General features: G+C 43.1%; 1 protein-coding gene across 3 annotated transcripts in view; it reads left to right on the top strand.

The window, feature by feature from the left end:
* Trpm6 (transient receptor potential cation channel subfamily M member 6) overlaps positions 1–25,286 on the top strand; it is a 146,893-nt gene that overhangs the window by 71,795 nt on the left and 49,812 nt on the right. For all 3 annotated transcript variants that reach the window (XM_029537897.1, XM_021220067.2, XM_029537891.1), the window contains exons 19-25: positions 4,355–4,501; positions 6,669–6,797; positions 8,213–8,464; positions 11,037–11,211; positions 11,395–11,509; positions 13,730–13,923; positions 19,111–19,243. In XM_029537897.1, coding sequence (XP_029393757.1) covers positions 4,355–4,501; positions 6,669–6,797; positions 8,213–8,464; positions 11,037–11,211; positions 11,395–11,509; positions 13,730–13,923; positions 19,111–19,243 — 1,145 coding nt within the window. The remainder of the gene's footprint in view (positions 1–4,354; positions 4,502–6,668; positions 6,798–8,212; positions 8,465–11,036; positions 11,212–11,394; positions 11,510–13,729; positions 13,924–19,110; positions 19,244–25,286) is intronic.

Raw genomic sequence — 25,286 nt, forward strand, 5'->3', positions numbered from 1 at the left:
GGCAAGCCAGTAAAGAACATTCCTCCATGGCCTCTGCATCATCTCCTGCTTCCTGACCTGCTTGAGTTCCAGTCCTGAATCCTTTGGTGATCAACAGCGGTATGGAAATGTAAGCCAAATAAACCCTTTCCTCCCCAACTTGCTTCTTGGTCATGATGTTTGTGCAGGAATAGAAACCCTGACTAAGACAGTACCCTACCATAGGAAACTGAGTTCCCATGGTGTACCTGTGCAGAGAGATGCACAAACATGGAGCCTATCTGTAATAGGCATCTGTTAAAAACACGTCTGCCTTTTTAACATTAACAGGGTATTTATTAACACTCTCCCACACACACTTCTCTCTGTGTATGTTGCTGTCTTGCTAAGTTTCCCAGAATGGCTTTGAATTTCTGGCCAATGTTTCAGTCCAGTGGAGTTACAAATTGCCCTGGGGTTGCACATTATTCTAAAAACCCAGGGCTGATTCAACAATCAGGCATCTCTCTGTGTAATCTCCATTGTGTTCTATGCTAGACAGGTAGAGCTTATAAGCAAAGAAAAGTATTCCATTTCTGCTTCAATGACAAAGTCATCATGTCCAACAACTGTTTCAGCATGCTTTGGGAAGTGGCAGAACAGATTGGCTTATGACTTGAAGCCTCCATTAACACTGCCACATACCCTTAAGCTTCTCATCGATAAAGGACACACATTTAGAATTCATGTTGATGGGACAGAGGAGTGGCTCAGTGGGCAAAGGGACTTGCAGCCAGGCTTGGCAACCTGAGTTCAATCCCAGACCCCACATAAAGGAGGAAGAGAACTGATTCAAACATGACTGTCCCCTGACTTCCATACATGTTCTGCAACACGTGTATACCCAAAACAAATGTAACAGGTTTTTGTTGATCCTCTCCGCTGCACCCCACACTTGTCATCTGTCACCATTCAGTGGCCGTGGGCAGTTTTGCTAAGGATTTTAAGTGCGCGCTCCACTGGGATGTAGCCACTTCCCCAGCAGCCAAGGGTCACAGCCAGAAGTTCAGGATGCTGTGAACGCTTTCTCTGCTCTCCGCCTCCACTCTGACCATGACTCATAAAACTGCCCTTTGCCCCAAGGTGTGGTAAACATCTTCTCTGGTGCTTACCTTGAATGGTGTATCCATTTAATTGCCTACTTAAGTATTAATTATTCATCAAATACTGAATGAGGACCGTGACTGGTGTTTTTTGGGATGTGTTGCTGACTGGACATCTGTGCATTTTGATGCCCTGCTGATCTGTCTCACCTGGGTCATTAAGGACTTTAGTTATTACTCCTATTTAGACATGTGTGTGTGTGTGTGTGTGTGTGTGTGTGTGTATGTGTGTGTGTGTATGTGTGTGTGTATGTGTGTGTGTGTGTGTGTGTGTTTCCCTCTCCTCCCTTCCTCTCTTTCTAGTTCCGTCTTGAATCCTTGGAATCCAGGAAGTTGTGTGCATTCCATTGGCTGGAGAAAGCCTGAGGGCTCTCTTCAAAGCCTGAGCTAGTCAGGTGGTTATATTTCTGCCAGTTCAAGGTCCAAACCCATCACAGAGAAGGAACACAATGATGACCCTGCTCCTAGAGATAACACATAGCCTGGGGCAGAGGTATTCTCCTCGGAAAAGTCCTTTTTTGTTTGTGCATGCCAGGTTTCCTGTGCAGCTTGAAGATAAATGGGGACAAAAAGCTGTTCCTTACCCAGCTTCTCAAAACATACACGCAGATCTCACAGGATGTAGATGATAGTTTGCCAGTGAATACGGTTCTGCTTTTGGTTCTGGCTGATTCTGTAGAATGATGGACTCATCGTCACTGAAGGTGCTGTGGGGAACTGGCGCCTTCCTCTCAGAACCATTCTCAAAGGAGACTCAGAGTTTCTTCACAGAATGGAATTTACATGTGCGCTCTTAACATTAAAAAAAAAAAAAGTAAATTCTTGAAACCCCCTGACTAGTGTCCCTCTAGAGCAGTTGCTCCCCCAGGTGATTTAAATGTGGTCATATCAATTGATTAATTCAGTGAATATTGAAACTAAGTCAGATGTGGCCTCAGCCATGATGGGATTATTTTCAAGAAACTATCCACAAAACTTTAGCATTTTTCAGTCTGAAACACTTAGTGAAATAGTTGTTCAAGTACATTCTACTATGAATGGCTTCTGATCATAAAAACAGATTTTTTTTTATTCATCAGATTCATTTTAAGCAGAAATTATTGACTATACTTGTCTAGCTATTCTCACTCCTCCCACAATTATTATTAATTTTTGCCTGGCAGATTTGATAGGCTATATAAGACTTTATAATGCTAATTAGGCAAATGTAATTGATTAGCTGAGGAACATGGTTTAACAATGTATATACTGGGATAAAGCTGGGGACAGCAATATAAACAGATGTGGTTTAGTGTGTCTTTGTGGTACTAAGTTTGTAGCAGTAAAGGGCCTTGTTGTTCCGATGGGGAGCTGAAGCTGTATTATCAGATACTGTGTTTCCTCTGTGAGATTTTCTTACCCACCCCTTGGGTGTGTGTGCATTCGTGCGTGTGTGTGTGTGTGTGTGTGTGTGTGTGTGTGTGTGTACATGTGTGTGTGTTGCACTGTCTTGCTATGTTCCCGAGAGGATGGCCTTAAATTTCTGGACTCAAGTGATTGCTTATGCTTCAACTTGCTGAGTACCTAGGACTGCATGGACCCACATCCATACTAAGTCAGAACTCTTTTTCGAACTTTCCCCAGGCAAAATAAGTTTTTAAAGAGAAATTTAAATTGCTCAACTGCTAGTCTCTTAAAGCATGACCTCTGTGGCTTAAACTAGCCCAGGAATAAGCTGCATGAAGACAATAGAGTGGAAGGCCCAGGAAGGGAAAAGGAATGACCCTTCTCAGTAGGGCTAGCAGATGAGGACTAGGAATTGGTAACAGCTAGATAGGGCATAGAGGCAGGACGTCACGAGGCAGAGGGTAAGCAAGGTCAGTCACGTGGTTTGGCTGGACTTGTTGTTAGGGAGGGTACTGGTCAAGCAGGGAGTGTTTATAGGCATGTCTGGAAACACAGAGGATTGTGAGACTCTTGTATGTCTTGTGAGACATCACTCTATTTTACTCACTAGAGAACCTTTGAATGTTTATGACTAGCATAGTGAGACAAGCAGCTGGTAGAAGAACCGTTGCTTTCATTGCATAGGATAGTTTCATAAGAAGACAGGCTATATTATAGCCATCTCCTGAGAGTCTCTACCAGTGCCCGATGAATACAGCGGTGGATGCTCTCAGACAACCATTGGACTGAGCACAGGGTCCCCAATGGAAGAGCTAGAGAAAGAACTCAAGGAGCTGAACAGGTTTGCAGCCCCATAGGAGGAACAACAATATCAACCCACCAGACCACCCAGAGCTCCCAGGGACTAAACAACCAATCAAAGAGTACATGTGGAGTGACCCATGGCTCCAGCCGAATATGTAGCAGACGATGACCTTGTTGGCCATCAATGGGAGGAGAGGCCCTTGGTCCTGTGAAGGCTCAATGCACCAGTGTAGGGAAATACCAGGATCAGGAAGTAGGAGTGGGTGAGTTGGTGAGGAGGGGGAGAGGGAGGGGATAGGGGGTTTTTGGAGGGGAAACCAGGAAAGGAGATAACATTTGAAATGTAAATAAAGAAAATATCTAACAAAAATGCAAAAGAAGGAGGAGGAGGAGGAGGAGGAGGCAGGTTAGAATCAAGAAGAACATAGACCAGCACAGCCATCAAGGCCAGAAAGGATAAGGATGTCAGCCTGGATCAATAGCAAAAGATGTGGGAAGGAGAAAAGGGAGTTAAAATGAATAACCAGTTGAACAGGCAAGAGAGAGACAGCAAGCATGACTGAGAATTCATGGGTTACAGCAAGGCCAGCTGCATTATTATACACCCCAGGCCCATCTGCCCAGGGATGACACTGTTCACAGTGGGCAGGGCCTACCTACATAGATCAAACATCAAGAACGTGTCCTCTACACATTCCCGTGGGCCAATCTGATGGAGGCAATTCTACTTGAGAATCCCCTTTCTCAGGTATGTCAAGTTGATAACCAAGATTAGTTGTCTCAACAAGACATAATGATGGCAGCCTGTGGTGATGAATGACTTTAAACACAGCACTGGAAACACAGAGTCAGGTGGACCTCTTAAAGCTCCAGGCCAGCTAGGGATATATAGTAAGGCTATATAGTAAGACTATGTGTCAAAAAGTGTGTGTGTGTGTGTAGATATAGTTAGTGTTGTTTATTATTCTTTATTGATGGCAGATCAGGAAATTGAAGCACTGAGTTACACCCTCTAGTCTACAAGACTGTTGCTTATTTTTCAGAAAGACTATGATTTGGAAAGAGGCCCTGATGAGAAACTGGATGAACCTCTGCATTTAGACTTAAGAAATGTGCCCCAGAGCCTCCCATGGACCAGAAGAGTCTACGAGTTCTACAGCGCTCCGTTTGTCAAGTTTTGGTTCTACACGGTTGGTCTCAGTACAATAGTGTTGATGATAATTAATAGCTCAGAATATTGTTACTCATGTTATGTCTCACTTGCTCACCTGAGATTAAAATAAAATCATCACATTTTAGGAATTTTACTTAAAAAAAAGGAGAGATAACAAAGAAGGCAGGTGGGAGAATTGGAAGAAGACAAGGAAAGTGTATGTAGGGGAGACGGGCTGCACTTTAAGAATCCTGAAGAATCTCTTTTTCACCAACTTTGTCCTCTTACATTCTATGTCCTTGCCAGCCTGGGAATCGCTAGGTAGATGTAGATTAGACTGGCCTGGAACTTGTAGTCATGTTCCTGCGACTGCCTTCTGATGTTGACATTGCAGGTGTTGAGAACAGTCTCAGATTTGTTTTTCTCTTGGCATGCTTAGACACAGCAAGGCAAGACTGAGCCGTTGGAGTGTTTAAGTACAATGATCTTAACAGTCCCAAGTGTTGAATTGAATGGTGGTTTTTGTTTTCTGCCTTTCTTAGGCAAAATAAATCAGTATACAATAAAAATCATGAGTTGAACCAATTGTTTTGTAGGAATAGTGTCTTTTGGTTTGGTTGTTTTTAATAGCATTTGCTTTGAATGTAAGCGGATGATTTAAAGTTGAGAACATGAGTTGTTGGATAAAACTGCAATCTTCTGTGAAGAGTAGCCATTTAGAGAAAGCATACAGATAGCGAGCGCTTCTCATATTTACTTAGTAGCATATATTTTTCTAATGTTTGTCTATACTTAGATTCTGCACAGCCAATGTTTTGTATTCCAAAGGCTTTTGAAGTTTTAATAGCACAGGATGTCTATTTAAATCCACATAATATATAATCTCAGAATATTGACTTGGCAACCACATACTTATTGCACATACTTAATAAATATATAGCTCAGAATGACAGTTATCTGTTTCTAAGTGTTAATCCTAGGACTTGGGAGATGGCTCAGTAGGTAGGTACAGGGCATGGAGCTTACAACACAGCGTGGAGACCCAGGTTCCGATTCCCAGCATCCACGTGAAATGCTAGTCATGGCGCAGCATTTCTGATTCCAACACTGGGGAGGTAGAAACTGATAAGATTCCTTGAGCTTACTGGCAAGTCAGTCCAGCTACATTAGTGAGTTCCAGGTTCAGTGAACATCCATGACTCAAAATAAAACAGAGACGCTTCAACAGGATGGCTCCCAGGCGAGAACACTTGCTGCCAAGCTTGACTATATGACTTTGGCCTCAGAGCCAAGGTAGAAGAGGACTGACTCCCATAAGCTATGCTTTGACTTATACACCTGAGCTATGGTCTGTGTGGACTTGCACCATCCACCTAACCCTCTGCCTGATATACAGGAGACTCTGTCAGCTATTATATACTATACCTGGATGACTAATCTCTTCATGTGTATATATTCATATGGATGTGTAAGTGCAGCTGCACATGTATGAATGAAATGCCAGATGTTGAAATCAGGTGTCAGCCTTGATTGCTTTTTACCTTTAACAAAACATTTATCTATCTATCTATCTATCTATCTATCTATCTATCTATCATGTGTGTGTGTGTGTGTGTGTGTGTGTGTGTGTGTGTACATATGTAGGTACCCCTAAAATGCAGAAGACAGATACCTTGGAGCTTGAGTCACAGGTAGTGTGAGCTGGCCAAGATGGGTGCTGGGAGCTAAATTCACTTACTCAAGAAAGATCAGTTAATTGCTGATCCATCTCTCCATCTCTCTAGCCAGAATAACATTTTAATCACTATACACTAATTTCCCTGTGGTAGGGACTGTCATCTTACCATGAAGATAGGTATCCAGGGACACTGCTCATCTTGGTATACATTTATTTTCCAAGCTGGAACTAGAGGGAAGGCATGAGAGCCTTTTCTGGTCTGCTGCTAGCTCACCAGTATGCATGCTGCAATGGTTAGTGCTAATAGGACAGTGTCTCCTTCTTGTACCAGTCTTTTGTTCCTAGACAGGAGATGCTTATGCATTCCTTGACATGAAGTAATCAATTAACAGAAGTCGTCCCTGTGATATTTTCATGTTGTCGTGTAGAAGTTCATGTCTGTGCTTCTTCTGGGCTCTGTCTGCCCCTGCTTGACATCCACTGTGGTCACATGAGCTCACGTCCAGGGAATGTGTGTCCCTCACAGATGGCTTATTTGGCATTCCTCATGCTGTTCACTTACACAGTGTTGGTGGAGATGCAGCCCCAACCCAGCGTGCACGAGTGGCTTGTCATCATCTACATCTTCACCAATGCTATTGAGAAGGTCAGGGAGGTGAGTGGTCCTTTGAACTGTGTCTTCTGCACAACCCAGAAGAGGTGTTGTTGGCTCTGGGGATGAAAGCGGACTCATGTCAAGTGTGTGAGGGGAAAGAGAACACACCGATTCCAATTATCTATGAGAAGGTTGCTCAGGAGATGTCTGATTTCATTCCTTGTTCTTGCCAAAGATTTTGTGCTGACCTTTGAAAGCAGTCATTTTGAAGCACAATCTTTAGTTATTACTCAGGGAGCAATGGGCAATGTCATCTATTTGCTAATGAACTCTCCAACTGATTGCTTCCCACAATGTAGTTTTCTTTGTGGTCTGAATTTTTAATAACCTAGACTTACTAGCAACTATCAGTTTTACCATATAAGTGACACATGAATGGCTAAAGGTGCAACATATATGAGGAATATGTTCACAGCATGTGGAAGTTTCTGGTAAACACCCTTGAAAATGGATGCTGAATATCTTTCTGGGAGAAGGAGTCTAAGAAACAAAATTAAGCATTTTTTCATTTCTACCTTGCCACTGGTCACTTAATGCAGTTGTAAATATAATCCCAAGTAGTTATGAGTTCAGCTGTCCTAGCTATGTGTGCACATCTCTGCATGTCTCTACACTTGTCTTGTTCCAGTGATAATTTGGCCAGCATTCTATGGTAAGTGTCATCTTGGTGATTATATTGCATTGTCTGCTAATGAAGTTTATAAAAGAGAAATACAATCTGAATTCTACCAGGACTTTTACGTTTTGGGGAAAACAAGCTTGCTGTTTACATTGCAGTGTGCCTGCTATAATACTGCAAGGGAAGTTTCTTAACACTAGTGGGGTTCAACAGCACATTCTTAGCGTTTTGCCAAAAGCTTACTGGGTAGCATCGTAGGACTAGATTATAGGACAGCTTGGATTCTTCTCAGTATCCTCTGCCCTCAGCTCATGAAGCAGAATCATAGTTAGGTAGAGGCATTGCTGTGCTGACTTCTGAAATATCTCGCGGTTGCTCTGCCTTTACATAGAATCCATAAAAACTAGAACAACATTCTTTCTTTTTGTCATTTCTAGTTTGTCTCTCAAGTGGCGGCTAGGATTAATGGTAGTAATGCTAGATACTAAGGTTAAATTCTTCATTAATTTTAACTAACAGACATTAAATATATATTTATAGGATGGTTTGAATAACTCAATTAGCAGGGGATCCATGATTCTCAGATCCGCTTGGTATGTAAAAATTGGCAGGAGTTGGCTTACTATTTAAATGATAGGTTAATGCATTTGAAAAAGCTATTGATAGTATTCCCCTCTTGCTGCAGTTTTGAGGACCAACTCCAGGGCCTTGTGTGTTAGAGGCGAGTGCTCTGTAACTTTACTGCAGCCTCAGCCAGATCCCCTTCTTTAAAATCTTTCTCTCTTTCTCCAATTAGATCTGCATTTCAGAACCAAGCAAGTTTACTCAGAAGGTGAAGATGTGGCTCAGTGAGTACTGGAACCTCATGGAAACTGTGGCTATTGGCCTGTTTGCTGTTGGCTTTGGCCTACGGTGGGGACATCCACCTTTGCAAACTGCAGGGAGACTCATTTACTGCATAGACATCATATTTTGGTTTTCTCGGCTCATGGACTTCTTTGCTGTGAATCAACATGCAGGTCCGTATGTGACCATGATTGCAAAAATGGTGAGTGCAGCCTTACTTTATACACAAGTGCCCCCTTTTCAGTGGTTCTACTGTGTGGTTCATATTCCATACTTTAATCTTCTCACTTGTGATATATGAACGTGTGCGCATGTTTGTTTGTGGCTGCCCTCACCTGTGTTTGCCTCTGTAGAGGGGAGAAATCAACGCTGGGTGTCTTCCACTATTCCTCTTGCCTTATTTTTTTTCTATTGCTGTCAAGAGACACCATGCCCAAAGCACGAAAGGAAGAATTTAATTTGGGGGCGTATGGCTCCAGAGGATTAGAATCTGAGACCATCTCATTGGGGAGCATGGCAACAGGTAGTCAGGGATGGCGCTGGAGCAGTAGGCATGGGAGCACTAGGCATGGGAGCACTAGTCATGGGAGCACTAGAGAGCTCACTGTGAAAGATATGGGCTTTTAAACTGTGAACTTTAAAGCCCACTCAAATTGACACACATCCTCCAACAAAGGCACACTGCCCAGTCTTTCCAAAACAGTCCCACCAACTGGGGATTTACATTAAAATATATGAGCTCATCAGGGCTATTTTCATTCAGATCACCGTAGTTCTCTGCCTTATGGTTTGAAACAGAGGATGCCTATCGAGCTTAATGCTCACTTTGATCTGGACTGGCTGGCTAGTGGACTCCCAAGGAGCCTCCTGGTCCCCATTCCTTGCCTGCCTTTTTGTTGTTGTTGTTGTTGTTATTTTTGTTTTTGTTTTTTTGTTTTTTTCGAGACAGGGTTTCTCTGTATAGCCCTGGCTGTCCTGGAACTCACTTTGTAGACCAGGCTGGCCTTAAACTCAGGAATCCACCTGCCTCTGACTCCTGAGTACTGGGATTAAAGGTGTGTGCCACCACGCCCGGCCCTTGCCTGCTTTTTAAACGCTTTCTGGGAATCAATTCTCCGGTGCAGTAAGTGTGTTAACACTGAGCCATCTCCCCAGTGCACTAGTTAAAATTTGTAATTGTTTTCAGAAGCACCAAGACTCATTTCTGACTAACCATAAACTTGTATATAAACATGGGCTTGGGTAGTTAATAGGAACACTTAGCTTAGCCTTTTGTGAAGGCTAGCCATATCGGGTTGAGTCACATTGTTTTTTATTTGCATAAGGCTACCACCAAGAATGTATTCTCTGAAAGTGCTTTATTTTAAACCACTTCCTCTTATGCTTAAGTCGTAGTAACTAGGCACCACATGCTATACGAGATACTTTGGATGCATTAACTCATGTAATATTTGGAGCAACTTTATGAATTAATAGTACCTACTTTTTACATACAAGGAAACAGAAGTTAAGTAAATTCACTCATGAACATATGTTGGGGATCCAGGCTCCCACAGCGGGTGGCCTGGCTCTAGTCTATCCTCTGAGCTTGCTGAACATTCTGCCAGCTTTTGCCATCTGGAATTTTGAAACTACACAAAGATCTACTGACTAGAAGTCCAACCCCAAGATTATTTTGGCATTTATTTCTAGAATACAATGCAAGGTGATGTTCTGGAGGGTCAGGAGGAATACAGAAAGAAAGACAGAGGGAGAGGGACCAGAAGGATCTAAGAAGATCTGCTGGTGCTTCCAGCTCCCGCCTCCCCTACTTCTTTTCTTCTGCTTCCCTTTTCTCTTCTCCTCCTCCTCCTTTTGGCAGGACTGGGAGTTGAACTTAGGGCCTCATGCATGCCAGGCAAGCATTCTACTGCTGAACCCCAGGGCAGCCCTCAGATTTTCTTTTTTCTTACCATTTTTCTTTTAGACCATACATGCACCCTCTGATTTTGGAAACATCGCATTTATTAGAGGTCAGACAACTAGTGCACCTCAGTGATTAGGCACAAGTCCCTTTTTTCCAGAAGCTAGGTTTGATGGGTTCTCTAAGTGCTGAGTCCAGGATGCAGAGTTGCCAGTTTGTGTGGCATACCCATGCAACGTAGCCCCTTCCTGGGTCTCCTTTGGCAGCAAGAGGAGTGATAAAGTCCAGCAGGGTTTAGCAGCTCAGGCCAGGTTATTGCTGTCATTCTTTAGCCCACTGGCTACTTGGATCTTGTAGTCACCACTTAATAAGATAAGAAATGTGGAGAGAGTGGAAATGTTGGTGACTTCTTAGTCTGACATGTTGAACAAGTGAGTTGAGTTGCTGTATTTGAAAAAAATAGGAGGAAACTGGCATAATCAATTTCTCAGACACCTCATGAATCTGTGAGGGAATCCTGGGAACATGTATTGGAATAATTTGAATATACCATATCCTTTTAAAGTTTTTCTAATTAAACCTTTGATTTCATTGGTCAATTTTGGGTGCTACTCAGTCAAAAGCTGGTAACATTTGATTGCTGCTTACAGAAGGAGTCTCTATTTAGAATTTCTGCACATCATATAACTCTATAGATGTCACTGTCCCAAAGCACATACTGTGTAGAGAAAAGAAGCTAACAGGCAGAGAGAACTCAGCTGTCTTAGATGGAGGCATGTGAGCCACTGACTAGACTAGTTCCCTGTCAGTGTGGCGATGACCGTTAGGGCTTGATTTGTGGTAAATTCTGGTTGTGCTGTGCTTTTTGCAGGCAGCGAACATGTTCTACATTGTGATCATCATGGCCATTGTCCTGCTGAGCTTTGGTGTGGCACGCAAAGCCATCCTCTCACCAAAGGAGCCTCCTTCATGGCGACTGGCTCGTGACATCGTCTTCGAGCCGTATTGGATGATGTACGGAGAGGTCTACGCTTCAGATATAGATGGTACATACGAGGTTTTGCCTTCACTCAGAATCAGAACCTATGGAGATACTCAGAATAAAAGCAAGTCTGGAAATCAGTCCCAAGAATCCTTTCAATGTGTAAAGTTTGTGGTATTCTGGGACGTTGCAGAGACCCCCAGGGCTGTGGCTTATCTCCTCTCACTCTTAAATTCTTTCTTTGTAGTTTGTTCAAATAGGACTTCTTGCCCTCCGGGTTCTTTCCTGACTCCATTCCTGCAAGCTGTCTACCTCTTTGTGCAATACATCATCATGGTGAACCTTCTGATCGCCTGTTTCAAGTAGGTAACTTTAATGAAATACAATTATTTTATTTACCAAGACAGAGGAGCAGCTATATTGCGTATACTCCCACACATGTTGGGTATTTGACCCTTTGTCCTTACATATGTCCCATGTTTTATTGCTGTGGCTTTAAAGCAAGGGTGTGAAACTATTGGTAGGAAAGAAGTCAAACTCATAGCCAACTATATAGCAGAAGTCACAATTGAAGTGCACACATGAGAGGAGATCCAAGCTGTTACAGCCTAATTGGAGTTCTGCAGAATGGGAGGGTCGGCATTGACAGCCCACTAAGGATTTGATGTGTGCTTTTCCAAAGTGTCCCTTGTCTGTCCCGCTTTCTTCCTTCCCTCTCATAGTTAGCTTCTTCTCCCCCCTCTCCCTTTCTGGCTCAATGTCTCCATTTTACACTAAAAAGATCTTAGGCCTAGAGCTTTGGCCTTTTCCTTTATCTGTATTTTTTTTTTCCTGTTCTTGTTCTTATTCTGTATATCTGGGAAATCCTGTTTATACTGCCTGCTTCACTGAAACTCCAGCCTTATTGATCCTGTGACCAACCCAGGGCAAACTCTTGAACTCCCCCTTCCCAATATAGAATTGTTCAATTTCCAGGCTTTCCAAAATCTACAGGGAAGAACAAGAACCTCTCTGGAAAGTCCAACCTACAGTTCTTTCTCTCCTCTCCTCTCCTCTCCTCTCCTCTCCTCTCCTCCCCCCCCCCCCCCCCCCCCCCCCCCCCCCCCCCCCCCCCCCCCCCCCCCCCCCCCCCCCCCCCCCCCCCCCCCCCTCCCCTCCCCTCATCTTCCTTCTCCTTCCCCTGTCTCTTCCCCTTCCTTCCTTCCTCAACACTCGATTCAGAGGCCAACACTTTGAGGAACAAACGGGCATGGTGACCCCAGATCTGATTATTTATCTGGGCGGGGGGAGGGCATTGAAGGTAGAGATCTTACCATTAAAGACCTTGAAATACTTACCTGCTGGTGCACAGGCTGAAGTCACCTGCGACTCCAAGACACATGAGAGCTTGCAGAACTGCAGACTAAAGTCCCTGCCCTCTTGTAGTTTTCCATTCAATGGTGTTGAGATAGAGCCCAAGAATGTGCATGACCTCATGTGCCCTGGCGATGCTGGGATAGAGTTCAAGAACGCCCCTGTGTACTCAGGTGATGTTGACTCTGAGATTTTTCACACCCTGAGAATCAGGGTTCTAACCCAGTCATGTGTCAGTCTTCCACTTCACAGGCCCTGGGACTTGCCTCTCTCTGTCTTATCCTGACCCGGTTCTTTCAAGGATAGTTGTGGCTCCTCCTCCCTGTCACTGGTCAGGTTTTGCTTGTCAATTTTTGTATTGGCTAAATTTTGTTCAAATTTATACTCTACCATTTTTTGTTTTCTTCAGAAGAAACCCACTTTAAAAAAACCTAAGTAGTATTCCATTGGGCTTGCTACCAGTGTTGAATATACACACAGTTCAGGGCACTACGCTGTTCTGAAGCACTCCACCACCTGCTAAAATTTCCACTTGCAATTCTTTAGTGCCTGTGTCTATGGCGTCCTTTAAAACTGATGTAATTTAAGAGAAAACCCAGAGTGATGAGCAACAGAGGCCTCTTTCAGTATAAAGTTAATGTGAATAATTTATCAAGTTCCCTTTGGAAGCTCTGCGTATTGGCGTATTTAAGGATCGATTCTTCTCTCCTATGTCTTCTTCATTCAGATGGTTCTGTTGAGATATTTTAGCTAGAATTATTTCATCAGTTCCCGCTTTTGGCGTGTGTAGGATATCTTTATAAGGTCAATAGCACACAGGAGCATCAGACTTGTTTCCAACAAAGGGCGAGCTACACTCTGGAAGAGAGCTTCATATATGAGAAGCGAAGATGCCCCTCACACAGCACACCAGGGCAGTCTCTGTTTTCTGCCTGAAATGCTGCCATTTTCCTAATCTCTGATTTCAGTGTCTGTGTTTTGTTCACTGTTCCAATGAACATTTTTTTTTTTTGCTATAAAAAGTGGTCACTGTGTTTTATTTGATGGAATAAAAATCCTAAGTGGATAATAGTTATTGGCTAACTGCTGCTGATTATCTGTTAACCAATCAGACGGGTTGGAAGAAAGAGTCCGTCTCATTTCAGGGTCCTATATTAAAATGTTCTCTCTCTCTCTCTCTCTCTCTCTCTCTCTCTCTCTCTCTCTCTCTCTCTCTCTCCCACCTACAGCAACATTTACTTAGATATAAAATCCATCTCGAACAAGCTCTGGAAGTACAACCGCTATCGCTACATCATGACCTACCACCAGAAGCCTTGGCTGCCTCCTCCCTTCATCCTGCTGAGCCACCTGTGCCTGCTCCTCCGAGGTCTGTGCTGTCGCCCAGCCCCTCAGGACCAGGACGAGGGGGCCGGAGGGCTAAGTAAGTTTCTCCGGAGGGACAGAAGGAAGGAGGGAAAGGGCAGACACCAGGAATGAAGGAGGGAAGACAATAAAGGGTGAGGACACAGGAGACTGGCAATTCTAGTGAGGTCCCCGCATGAAGGTCCTGAGAACACACTGACTACAAGCCCTCACCTTTGTCTGGGGTCTCACAATTCTTTTTGCCTCTGTTAAATGTTGCAGGGTATTTGATCACACTGTGAACCCCAAGATTGCGTCATTACCTGAAAATACCTGTTTCTAGTTGTGGCGTGGCTCAGTCCTTAGTATACACCTTGAATCTCAAAGAGTGAATGTAGAGTTTTAGCTTGTAGAAGGAAGCACTCACGCTGAACGTGATGCCTAACTGAGTATCAGACAAAGCAAGAAAGATTTGATGGAGTAGGCTATGTTCAACTCTCATGAGAAGAGAGAGGAAAGGTGAGTTGTGTAAAAGAGCAGTGGGGGATGGAGAGAGAGAGAGAGAGAGAGAGAGAGAGAGAGAGAGAGACAGAGACAGAGACAGAGACAGAGACAGAGACAGAGACAGACAGAGATGGAGGAGGAGGAGGAGGAGGAGGGGGAGGAGGAGAAGGAGGAGGAGGAGGAAGAGGAAGAAGAGGCAGTTTTACCAGGACAGTTACAGAGAGACAGGTTGCAGAGAGAACAAGTTAGACACAGGCGAAGACAGAATCTGCCAGAGAATGAGAAGGAGCCAGAAGATTAGAACATACTCTCAAAGTTAGTATGAGGCCAAGCAGAACAAAAAAGTCAGAAGCCAGATTGAATCAGTCAGCTTGGAGAGGCATTTAAGCTGAAAGAGCTGAGTTGAACAGGCCATGGAGAACTTGGAACTCGAAAGGGTGAGCTTCTTCAGGAGCAAGTCTCAGAGGCTGAGCACGTTTTAGGCCTCGATAAGACTGCCAGAGGCTGGAGGCCTCCAAGACCAGGCCTCTGTTAGCAGATGGAGGCGATAAGCCCCCGAGACAACAATTACTTCAGAAGAATAAAAAAAAATACAGTTAAATAGTATGCAAAAAATACAGTTAAATAGTATGCTGAAACAGTCAGGAGAGACAATGTCTTGAATGTGTGAGGGTTTTAGACCTTCTAGAAAACCTGTACTTTCTCTGCTGACCTGGGACTCCCCTGGATATCTCTTAGAGAGCAGAGTCCCCAGACCTGCACGTGTTGCCCTGCTGTGTAGACAGGTGACTCAAAAGGACTCGGATCCAGGGAAACAGAGAAGCGAGCTTTGCCTAGTGGTCAACCAGAATCACAGCCTTGGTTTCTTAATCTCCTAAGATCAGACGAGGGTACAGAAAGGATGCTTCTTATTTTCGGAAAATCAGTGTGTAGCACAGACATCTGGAAACGTGCACTCTCGTCCTGCTTTATTACAGCCAGGATGCTTACTCCCCCCGCCCCCCTGCCCCGTGCCCAGGTGTGGCCCTAGGTATGTAGGGCTCTATAAGATGCACATGAATTAGCTGACAGCAGAGGACATAGCCATTGATATAAAAGTAATCAGGGGGTGGTGGGTGTAGAGATGACAGCACTGGTTGCCCTCAGAGGACCTGAGCGAGTGTGATACCCAGCATCCATGTGACAGCTCGTAATCATCTGTAACTCCAAGTCTAAAGGATCTAACACCTTACAGCCTCAGTGGGTACTGCATGCACGTGGTACACAGACAAGACGCACAAGCATGCAAAGTCTCTATACACAGTAAAATTAAAAAAAAACCCTCAGGTATCCATTTATTAAAGACAGAGCTAATTTGCATAACAGTGAGATGGATGTGTGTGGTGTGTTTTATAAAGAATTTAATCTGGATTGGATATTTGATACTTAAGGATACTTAAAGATCTTCAATTTGTATAGATATTTTGATTTTTGTAATTGTCAGTGCTAAGAGTCTCCGCATAAAAATAAAAACATGGTCAAAGATCAAAGTATATGTAGAACCACATAATCCCAAGCCGAAGTTGATTTCATTACTTTTATTTATTTATTTATTTTTGAAATTCAAGTCAGCCACTTAGATTTTTAAAAATCACCCAACAAAACATACTTCAAAGAGATTTTTTTAAAAGTATTTTTCTCCTGTGGAAAATACTACGATTCTTTGCATTTTTGGTAATTAAACAAACCCCGCCTCCCTCTTCCTTGTTCCCTTCTTTATCCTCTATCTCCTGTCTTTTGTTTTTCATTCCCTGCCCTCTGTCTTTCTTGGGCAAATAAATCTCTGTGCTGAGAACTTGGTGTTGTGGCGTCCTGAGCTGATACTTTTCCTTTTACATCTGTAAACGACTGGAGTGTCCTACTCAAAAGTTTTTGCACCAAGGCAAGTTCACCCATAGTTCTAAAACATTCTCTGGGCTTCTTTCCATCCCTTTAAAGGTAATGTAGACGACAGATGGGGCAGCAGTGCCACCTCGTGGATAGTCTTAGGAACTGCATACTACGAGTAGCACCTGTTGCTAGCTCCCTTTGGGAATTTGAGGGCAGATTTGCGGCTGGTGGCTGGTGATCATCCTGGCCCTGAAAAACTTCATGCTTATAGGACATCAAAGATGGGGGCTCTGGGAGATTATCATTTTTTCTAATGTCTAAAAGGTTCTTCCACGCCATATAAATCACAAAATATTGTGTGCTTTCGTTGTAACACAGTTTTTATTACTAAACACATTTTTAATTTAAAACTAATTTCTCGTTACTTGTTTAATTGGAGAATAATGAAGCTATTGCATTAGTAAATTATGAAGTAATATTTAATTTTTCTCTTGACTTATGTGAAGACACTTATGAAAGAATTTTCTAAGTTTGTTCCTTTAGCAACATCATGCCCTCTTGAGATTTCCTATATTAGAAACACACTTAAATGTGATTTCTGGTTCCATTCCCTGAGAAACAGGGCAGTTTGTACATCTGAATACGGAGGATTGATAAAAGCCTACGCTGGCCTTGGCACCACAAGGAGAGGTGTCCTTTAAAGAGTTAGTTACTTCAGGGAGGGGTGCAGTGTTGACTGGCCATTGGCTGGTAGTTCTCAGAAAGAAAGAGGGCCACCCCGTCCATGTTCAGCCTGATGAGGTAAGACTTCCTCACACTGGCTGTAACGGCATCAGCACACTCTGCCCCCTATAAACTCGATTTTCATCTGTAGACTACTCATTGCTCTTTTAAAAGCTAAAGCAGTCAACAGGGAAAAGAGACAATGATGTTCCTTCTCCAGCTGCATATAGATATGGAGAAGTTTGGTTAACACAGGAAAACATTGCACAGTATTAAAATATGGAAGAGGAGGCTTCTGCCTGTCCACCATGTTCACCATTTTTTAAAGAAGGAAGAAGAAAGGATTATCTAGTATTCTTAGATGTTTGTACTACTGCTTTTCAAGGAGCACAGTGTGTCACGCTGGGATGTCTGTCACATAGGCCTTACTGTTAGGACAACTGGGAGAAAAGCCATGACACCGCTATCACAAAATGCATGAGGCTAGGTACTTAATAAAAGAGGCTTGCAATTGATCTTTGAATAAACAAGTCTTAACTAGAAATACATTTATAGGAGAATTTCACTTTTGAAGATTTACAATAATTAACAGACAAACAAAGACCACACTGGGTATTGTGACACACACCTGTGATCCCAGATATGGAGAGGTGGAAGAAAGGGTATCTGTGGGTTTGAGGCCAGCCTGAGCTACATAGTGAGACTGGTTCATTTAAAAAAATGCAATAAAATAGATTTAAAACAGAAAAAAGTGAAGGAAACAAAATATTTCAAATACGAACTATTTAAACTAGAAATCTGAGCAAAATTAAGAAAAAGGGTGCTAGAATGTTGGTCTATAAAGTGCTTTCTGTGCAAGCATGAGGACCTGGGTTCGAGACTCAGATCTCACGTACAGTGGCATGGATGCTGGTGTATTCTTATAATTCTAGCACTGGGGAGACAGAGCAAGGCAGATAGCATGGACTCTTGCTATTCAGCGCAGACTACTTGGCGTGTTCCGTGTTCTCACAGACCTGGACTTCAGAAACACCACCAGACGATCAACCTCTGCCCTGTGCCTACATGTGCACACACGTGCCCTCCTATATGTTCACCTTCTCTATGAATACGCATGCACACAAATGCACACAGAAAAAAATTAGATATGCTGTGAGAACACAGAATGCAATCTATACACAAGTCTTCTATAAATGTAGTTAGAGTTAAAACTTGCTCATGCCAAGGTCAATTGTAAGCCTCTTTTATTAAGTACCTAGCCTCATGTATTTAGTGATTGCATAGACAAGAATCTATTTTATCATTTAGAACCATAAAATTCGACAGCATCATGATCACAGGGCATAATAGTACCACTTCCAGGCAAGAGAAGTGTAAGGAAATAAATACATAGTATTAAACTGCAACCGCACTGTATGGAGTGTAGCAGTACTGGGACACTTCATAGCCACCGTCTGAGGGTGCCACTATGAGCATTCAATGGCTTCCAATGTTCTGAGATGCTCGCCACTGCCTGCCTCCCTGATGCTGGGCTACTCCCACATCACATCAAATCATTTTATGTGGGTTCCAGAAATCAAGCTCCAAACTCCATGCTTGGATGGCAAGTGATTTATAGACTAGACTGTAACTCCAGCTCCCTCCCTTTCCTAATTAAACAAAGTTAAAAGTGATTTCTCACAATTTCACCATATACAATACATGTAAAGACATCTCGATCCCCTCTGTTATTGCTACAGTGTTTAGCCAACAGAGGTTTTTGGAAAACCAAAATTTAATATACAGATTTCTAAGTGAGCCCACCGGTGCCTGTGGCTCTGCCATTCAAGGTTCTACTGTATTTGGAGGCTGGAATTCCAAGACTCTAATCTCCCTCTGGTCAGCTTTTTGTGATGTTACATCAAAACATGGTGGATGGGTTCCTGTAGTGTAGGGACGAGAGGAGAAAGGGTGAGGAAGGAGAGAGAGGGAGAATGGAGAGCTAGCAGTGGCTAAGCTTGATGTGACCACTCCATCAATCCAACCACCCCAAGGTCCCACCATTTAATCCTCACCCGTGGACGAAGCCTCAGCTCTGGGCCACTGGGGATACAATCCATGTCAGTAAAAATCACACTCCATCTCAGCCCTCCAAGAACGGCTTGCATGTGTGTCGTGCTTATTTCCACAGAACTCTACCTCACTAAGGATGACTTGAAAAAGCTTCATGATTTTGAAGAGCAGTGTGTGGAAAAATATTTCCATGAGAAGATGGAAGGCCTGAATTGTAGTTTTGAGGAACAAATCCGAGCGACATCAGAAAGGTAAAGAATAGCTCTTTAATCCCCAAACTGCTACCAGATCAGGATTGTCCTAAAAGGTGTAAAAGAATAGAGAGACCCACTTCCAAACCCCGTAGGTTTGAGTTCTGTCCAATTTGCAGCATGGTTCGCAATATGATTTATGTAATCGCCATCTATTTATTGGACGTCACTATATTCTAGACAGCCTTTGCATTCCAAGGGTTAAGTGGAGACTAGGAGGCAAGAATTCCTGTCTGACAGATTTACATTCCAGTGTTTGTATGTGGAAAGGTTAAGGGAAATAAAGGAGTAGAAAAGACAAGATATTCAAGTAAGCTGACAGAGGAAACATATTCATTAATGTTGGTCAGTAAAACCCAAAAGCTATGAAGAACTGCGTGTAGTGGTGCACACCTTTAATCCAAGCGCGGCGGAGGCGGAGGCGGAGGCGGAGGCGGAGGCGGAGGCGGAGGCGGAGGCGGAGGCAGGCCGATCTCTCTGAGATCCAGCCTGATTTGCAGAGCAAGTTCTAGGATAGCCAGGAGGTCACATGATGGAGTGATGTTCTCAGAGAATGACACCCACAGGTTGTGTGCTAGTCCAGCGGCAGCTGGAGATCCAGCACAGGGAAGGCAGCCGCTGGCTGAGAGGGTGGACTTCTCTAGCAGGCCCTGGTTGACATTTCCTGGTGGTTGGGATGGGGATACTTTCACTGTTCTGGGGAAGAGAACAGGAGAGCTTGAGGCAGCAACAGCAAACTGCTTAGGTGAGCAGGCTGACAGTGGAGGGAACAGAGATGGGGCCTGGGGACACAAAGAGCTGTCGTTGTTGTGTACAGAGATGACAACATAAATTTGTGTGGTGCTGGGCAGTGGACAAGCTGATGAGTATAGAGCCATGAGCACACAGGGGCTTGAGGTAAAGCTGTGGCTGAAGGTGCTTGCGGTGCTTGAACTTTCTGAAAGGGGGCGGTGTAGGAAAGCCATTCAGAGGTTTTGGGGAAGAGGATAGATGTGTTGGAGAAAGGGAATGTGTCAGGAAACCTACCGGGTGTGTTAATGTAATAATTTCACATGTACAGCGTCGAGTTACAGTATGGACATGTGCACATGGTCCTTTGGACTTTTAAAAACAGAATTGTTCTTGCAAGTAGAAGCAAATTGACACAAGTTAAATATATCTCTTCACTTTTGAATATACATGAGACTGACTATAGAATGTTTAATTATATGTGGTTTTTTTCTGATGCCCCCAAATCAGTTAGATAGATGTGATTTCTTAAACACAACTTCACTTAAAATAAACTTACAATAGGAACTTTCTTACAGTAGAAACTTCACTTAAAATAGATTTACAATAGGAACTTTCTTATAGTAGACATTCATATTTTAGAAATTCTGTATTTTTCTGTTGATAATATATTTCTGTCAATAAGTGTTTAAGTAGCTGGTGGAACTTCAGATCAAATTTAATATTGAGAAAATGATGAATTTCTAATGGTGATTGTAGATCCATAAAATTGGAATTTATCTCAAAAATATCTTTAGACCATTGCCATATCTACTTTCTTTCTCTTGCATATTCCGTCCGTTTCTTGACAGCTGTGCTTATACAACACTGTGGGCCTTCTGGGCTCTGGGCTTTGCAGAATGTATGTGCTTCTCTTAGGAGCTGGCAGAACCACAGCACATCTCTGCTTCTAGTCCCTTAACTATATGCTCTTGGGAAATGGTATTGAACTGCTTTGAACGTTAGTTTGGTTTTTTTTTTTGTTTTTTTTGTTTTTGTTTTGTTTTGTATTTATGGCATAGATGTGAACGCAGATCAATCTTTTAGAGTTATATGAATCAATGTGCATGATAGAGCCAAGGGTAGAAAGATCAATGAAACTTAGTTGGACAAATAGGTCCCAGATATTTGGAGTAAAATTTCTTTTGAAATACTGTATTTGTTACTTCTCATTGGAGTGACAAAATCCTGCAGAAGGAACAACTTAAGAGATTAAGGATCTATTTTGGCTTACAGTTTGAGGGTCTAATCCATCACAGAAGGGAAATCATGGAAAGAGGAGGGGGAGTGGAGTTAGTCACATGGAATTCACTGTCAGGAAGCAGAGTGAGACAATGCTAGTGTTCAACTTGGTTTCTCCTTTTCACTTCAGTCTGGGACATCCAAGTATGGATGGTGCCACCAAAATTCATAATGGATTTTTATTTTTAAAATTCCCTGGAAACATTATCATAGGTAAACCAAGAGATATGTTTCCAAGGTACCTCAAAACCCTGTCAAATTGATGATGAACATTGATCATAAGTACAAATTCCCTTTAAGACCTGGAAGGAGCTATAACAAGGTTGGAGCATCTCCCACTAATATGAATTAAGGCAAGGCTGTGGAGAGCTGCTCATTCTACCTACGCTAAGGAAGGAGTCTGTGCACTCTGTGGTATGGACAGACCTATCAGCCTGGAAGGTATAAGTGTGAATTTAAGGAGTCTGTTGGAGACCAGGGATGCCAGGTGAGAGAAGGCAGTCCTGGCTGTGGCAGTAGGATGGAAGCAAAGGACAATTCATGAAGTATGGTAGGGATTGGATGGAGCTGAAGGGAAGGATGGAACATGGGTGAAGTCATCAAGGAAAAGGTGTGGAGAAAGCTACCGGCCTCATATTTGTTGACTGTGGGATTCATGTGACCCAGTTAGCCACATGTGTCCATGAGGCTTGGAACACATGAATCTGAAACCCCGTGGCATCTTAGAACTGGAGCAGGAGATGCCTTCTAGTCAAGAGGGTCTGTGGGAGTCAGCTGCCAATTCCAGGAGAGAAGAAGAGGGAAGGAAGCTAGTGCCGGACAGTTGTGGTGCCAATGGCTGTAGAATGTTAGACAGAAAAGGAGCGACTTATGAAGAAGACCGGAAAGGCGAGGCCCTTTTCAGGGTGTGCAGGTAGGGTTGCACAGTGCATAGTAATCAGAAGCCAAGGCCATACTGAGGGAGAACCGTATGCCAGGGATCAGAGCAAGCACTTTGGTGGTGATGGTCCCAAGACCTTTGGTTCTCTTGCTCTCATCCACTGTTCTCTTGGACTTGAGAACTCAAGAGCCAGAGACTTAGAAATAAGCACTTCAGTGGAGATGCTCATAATATGTTCAGTCCCCTGACCTTCATGTAACTTCATTTCTCTTAGCCCTGAAGGGAGAATAGTCATTAAGGGAGTATATGACTTCTGAAAAATATGGATACTTCTAAGGGGTTTTGATCTTGGCTCTGAATTTCTAATAGAATTTCTTTCAGTTATAGTATATTTTCTTACTGGAATGATTTTTATATTGTGATCATTGCTGAGGTCATTTTGGGGGAGCTTATAAAGGAGGGGTGCTAGGGAGGTAACTGAGCAATGATTTTTAAGAGGGAACATAAGGAGATCATAGAAGTTTGCCTGCCTCCAAAGAAGGCATTGTCTACCTTCTAGAATGAAATGACTTTGGGGTGTGGACAGAGGGCAAGTGCTAACTAAAGCCAGTGAGGGACTGAGCAGGAACATCTGCTTTAACTGCCCTCTGAGCTGTGCTTGCCAGATGTTCGGTCTCTCTGGTCTGTGCAGTGAGATGCCCGTCGTATCTTTTCTGTTTCGGGACATTGGCTGTACTGTATTTGGAAAATGCCACAGTTTCTTTGATTTGCAGAAACTCGAGCACACTGCGTACCACGATTCCACTGTGTGGCTTTAGCTTTGGCAAATTCACCTCTGGCTGAGGGCTTCATTGCACAGCGTCTGTGAGCAGCTGTCTGGGCTTGCCCTCCTAGCGGGATTCCCTCAGGCAAACTTGCTTTGATCCCAGAGGAGTTGCTGAGGGGTAAGGCTGGCTGCAGGGCGGGTTGGATGTAGACCGGTCTGGCTTGATGCCCAGCTGCCCTGTGACATTGGATGTGTGACCTGACCCTTTTCCTGTGAAGGGAATAGTAGTCACATCTTCCTCACAGAGCTGCCATCTGGTGAGAGAAAACAGGGGGAAGTAGATCCATCCTGGAACGCTTCGCTCATAGAGAGCACTCCATGGGTGGGTCTGACAGACTGATGATAATTATGTTTCGTATTATCTAATTTTTAAGAATCTTGGCTAATGGCCCACAGGTAAAACAGTCAACGAGGCCTGTCTTCCCTTCACTCAGACCTTGCACAGAGGAAACTGTAATAGTAAGAATTTGTTTTATGTGTCAGAATGACTGAAAAAACTACATTGAATTAATGCAGCCGGTGGTCTAAGGATATAATTAAAATATGCTTCACAGGACACCGAGTTTTCGAAAATGAGTTTCTGTAAAAAGCAAGAGGGCCCATTTCAGACAGCCAGGTTATTTGTCTAACAGGTTTCTATTGTGGTGGGCCACCTGTTGCAGTGAATAGTGGCTGGATTCTATTGTATCCATTCGATGTGTCTGCAGCTAATGGGACTTAATGAGTCTCCATTACTGCTGCTCAGACCGTACTGTTTTTGAATTAGATGAAACAGGGCACTGGATGGAGACGTTCCAATTAGGCACATCTGGGAGGAAATATACATATACTTTGTGCTCTTTTCCCTCATCGCCCTTGCCAGTTTGAACTTTGCGCGTTTCAGAAGGTCAGCGAGCATGTTTTAAGCCACTGGTGAGTTATAGATGTTGGATTTTACACAAAATTAGCCAGAAAGGTTTCTGCTGGTGTAGAATACAATGGAAAGGAAAGGCAGCACCTGCTTTATTTGTTAAGTTCCTGTCTGCAACGGTCTCAGAAAGCAGCGTGGGTGGTCGGGCGCGTCCCATGATTTAGGTGTGTTCTAGAGACAGGAAATTGAGCATTGTGATGCTCTTGAGCATTGTGGTGCTCCTGCTAAAACTGAGTGCTCTTCTCCCAATTGAGTGATTCCCCATCTCCCATAGGAATGGGACTATTTCTCATGACTGCAGATGACCACATTAGCTCTGAAATCACTGTGGACATAGCCTCCCTTGCTGTTCTTCAGTGTAATCTCATCATCAAAGGTTCATTTTTATGTGCATACATGCTTTGTCCACATGTATGTGTGTACAGCTCATGTGTGCGTGGTGTCCATGGAGAACAGAAGAGGGCAATGGATCACTTGGAACCAGCGTGACAAAGAGCTGTGAGCTGCCGTGTGGGTGCTGGGAACCGAACCTGGGTGAACTGCAAGAGCAGCCAGTGATCTAACTGTTGCTCTATCTCTCCAGTTGCAGAAATATTCTTTTAAAAAAGTGTTTATTTTGATTTTGTGTGTGTGTGTGTGTGTGTGTATGTATGTGTAGTATGTATGTATGTATGTATGTATGTATGTATGTGTAGTATGTCTGCAAAGGCCACAAGAGGATGTCAGATCCCCTGGAACTGAACTTACATATGTGAGCTGCCATGAGGGTGCTGAGACTTGAGCTTGAGTCCGCTCTGGAAGAGCAGCCCGTCCTCTTACACACTGAGCTGTCTCTCCAGCTTCCTCCAGAGTATTACTTATTTGATATTTAAGATTTTATTTATTTTTTTACTTAGAAAGTCACATGCCAAATTTTAAAACATATAAGCCAGTACATAAGACATTCACAGCCTTGTCCCTACCAGCAGAAATAGCCAAAGAAAATAACTACAATGTAATTATTACTATATTTGTATTACACACACACACACACACACACACACATACACACACACACACAAATCAAAATAAACACTTTTAAAAAAAGAATATTTCTACAATTGGAGAGATAGATTAACAGGAAATATAGCATATTATATTGTATACCATATAAATCTACCTCCTCTTGTAAGGAGTATTTGTCATTTTAACCCAGTGACGCTGCAACTTCCTCATATGTTGTAAATAGTTCTAAAATGCTATAATATAGAGGAAATCATTATCATCTCACTTCCATCTCTTATTATCTAGTGAGCTTCTGTATTTTACTATATTTTCCTTATCTTTTATATTTTGTATTTGGGGAATTATCTTCTGATGTCATTTGTAATCTTTTTTTATGCAGCCGAATGATGAATCCTGTTTTTTTTTTTTTTTT

The sequence above is a fragment of the Mus pahari genome, chromosome 1, assembly GCF_900095145.1.
Source record: "Mus pahari chromosome 1, PAHARI_EIJ_v1.1, whole genome shotgun sequence".
NCBI classification, from domain to species: domain Eukaryota; kingdom Metazoa; phylum Chordata; class Mammalia; order Rodentia; family Muridae; genus Mus; species Mus pahari.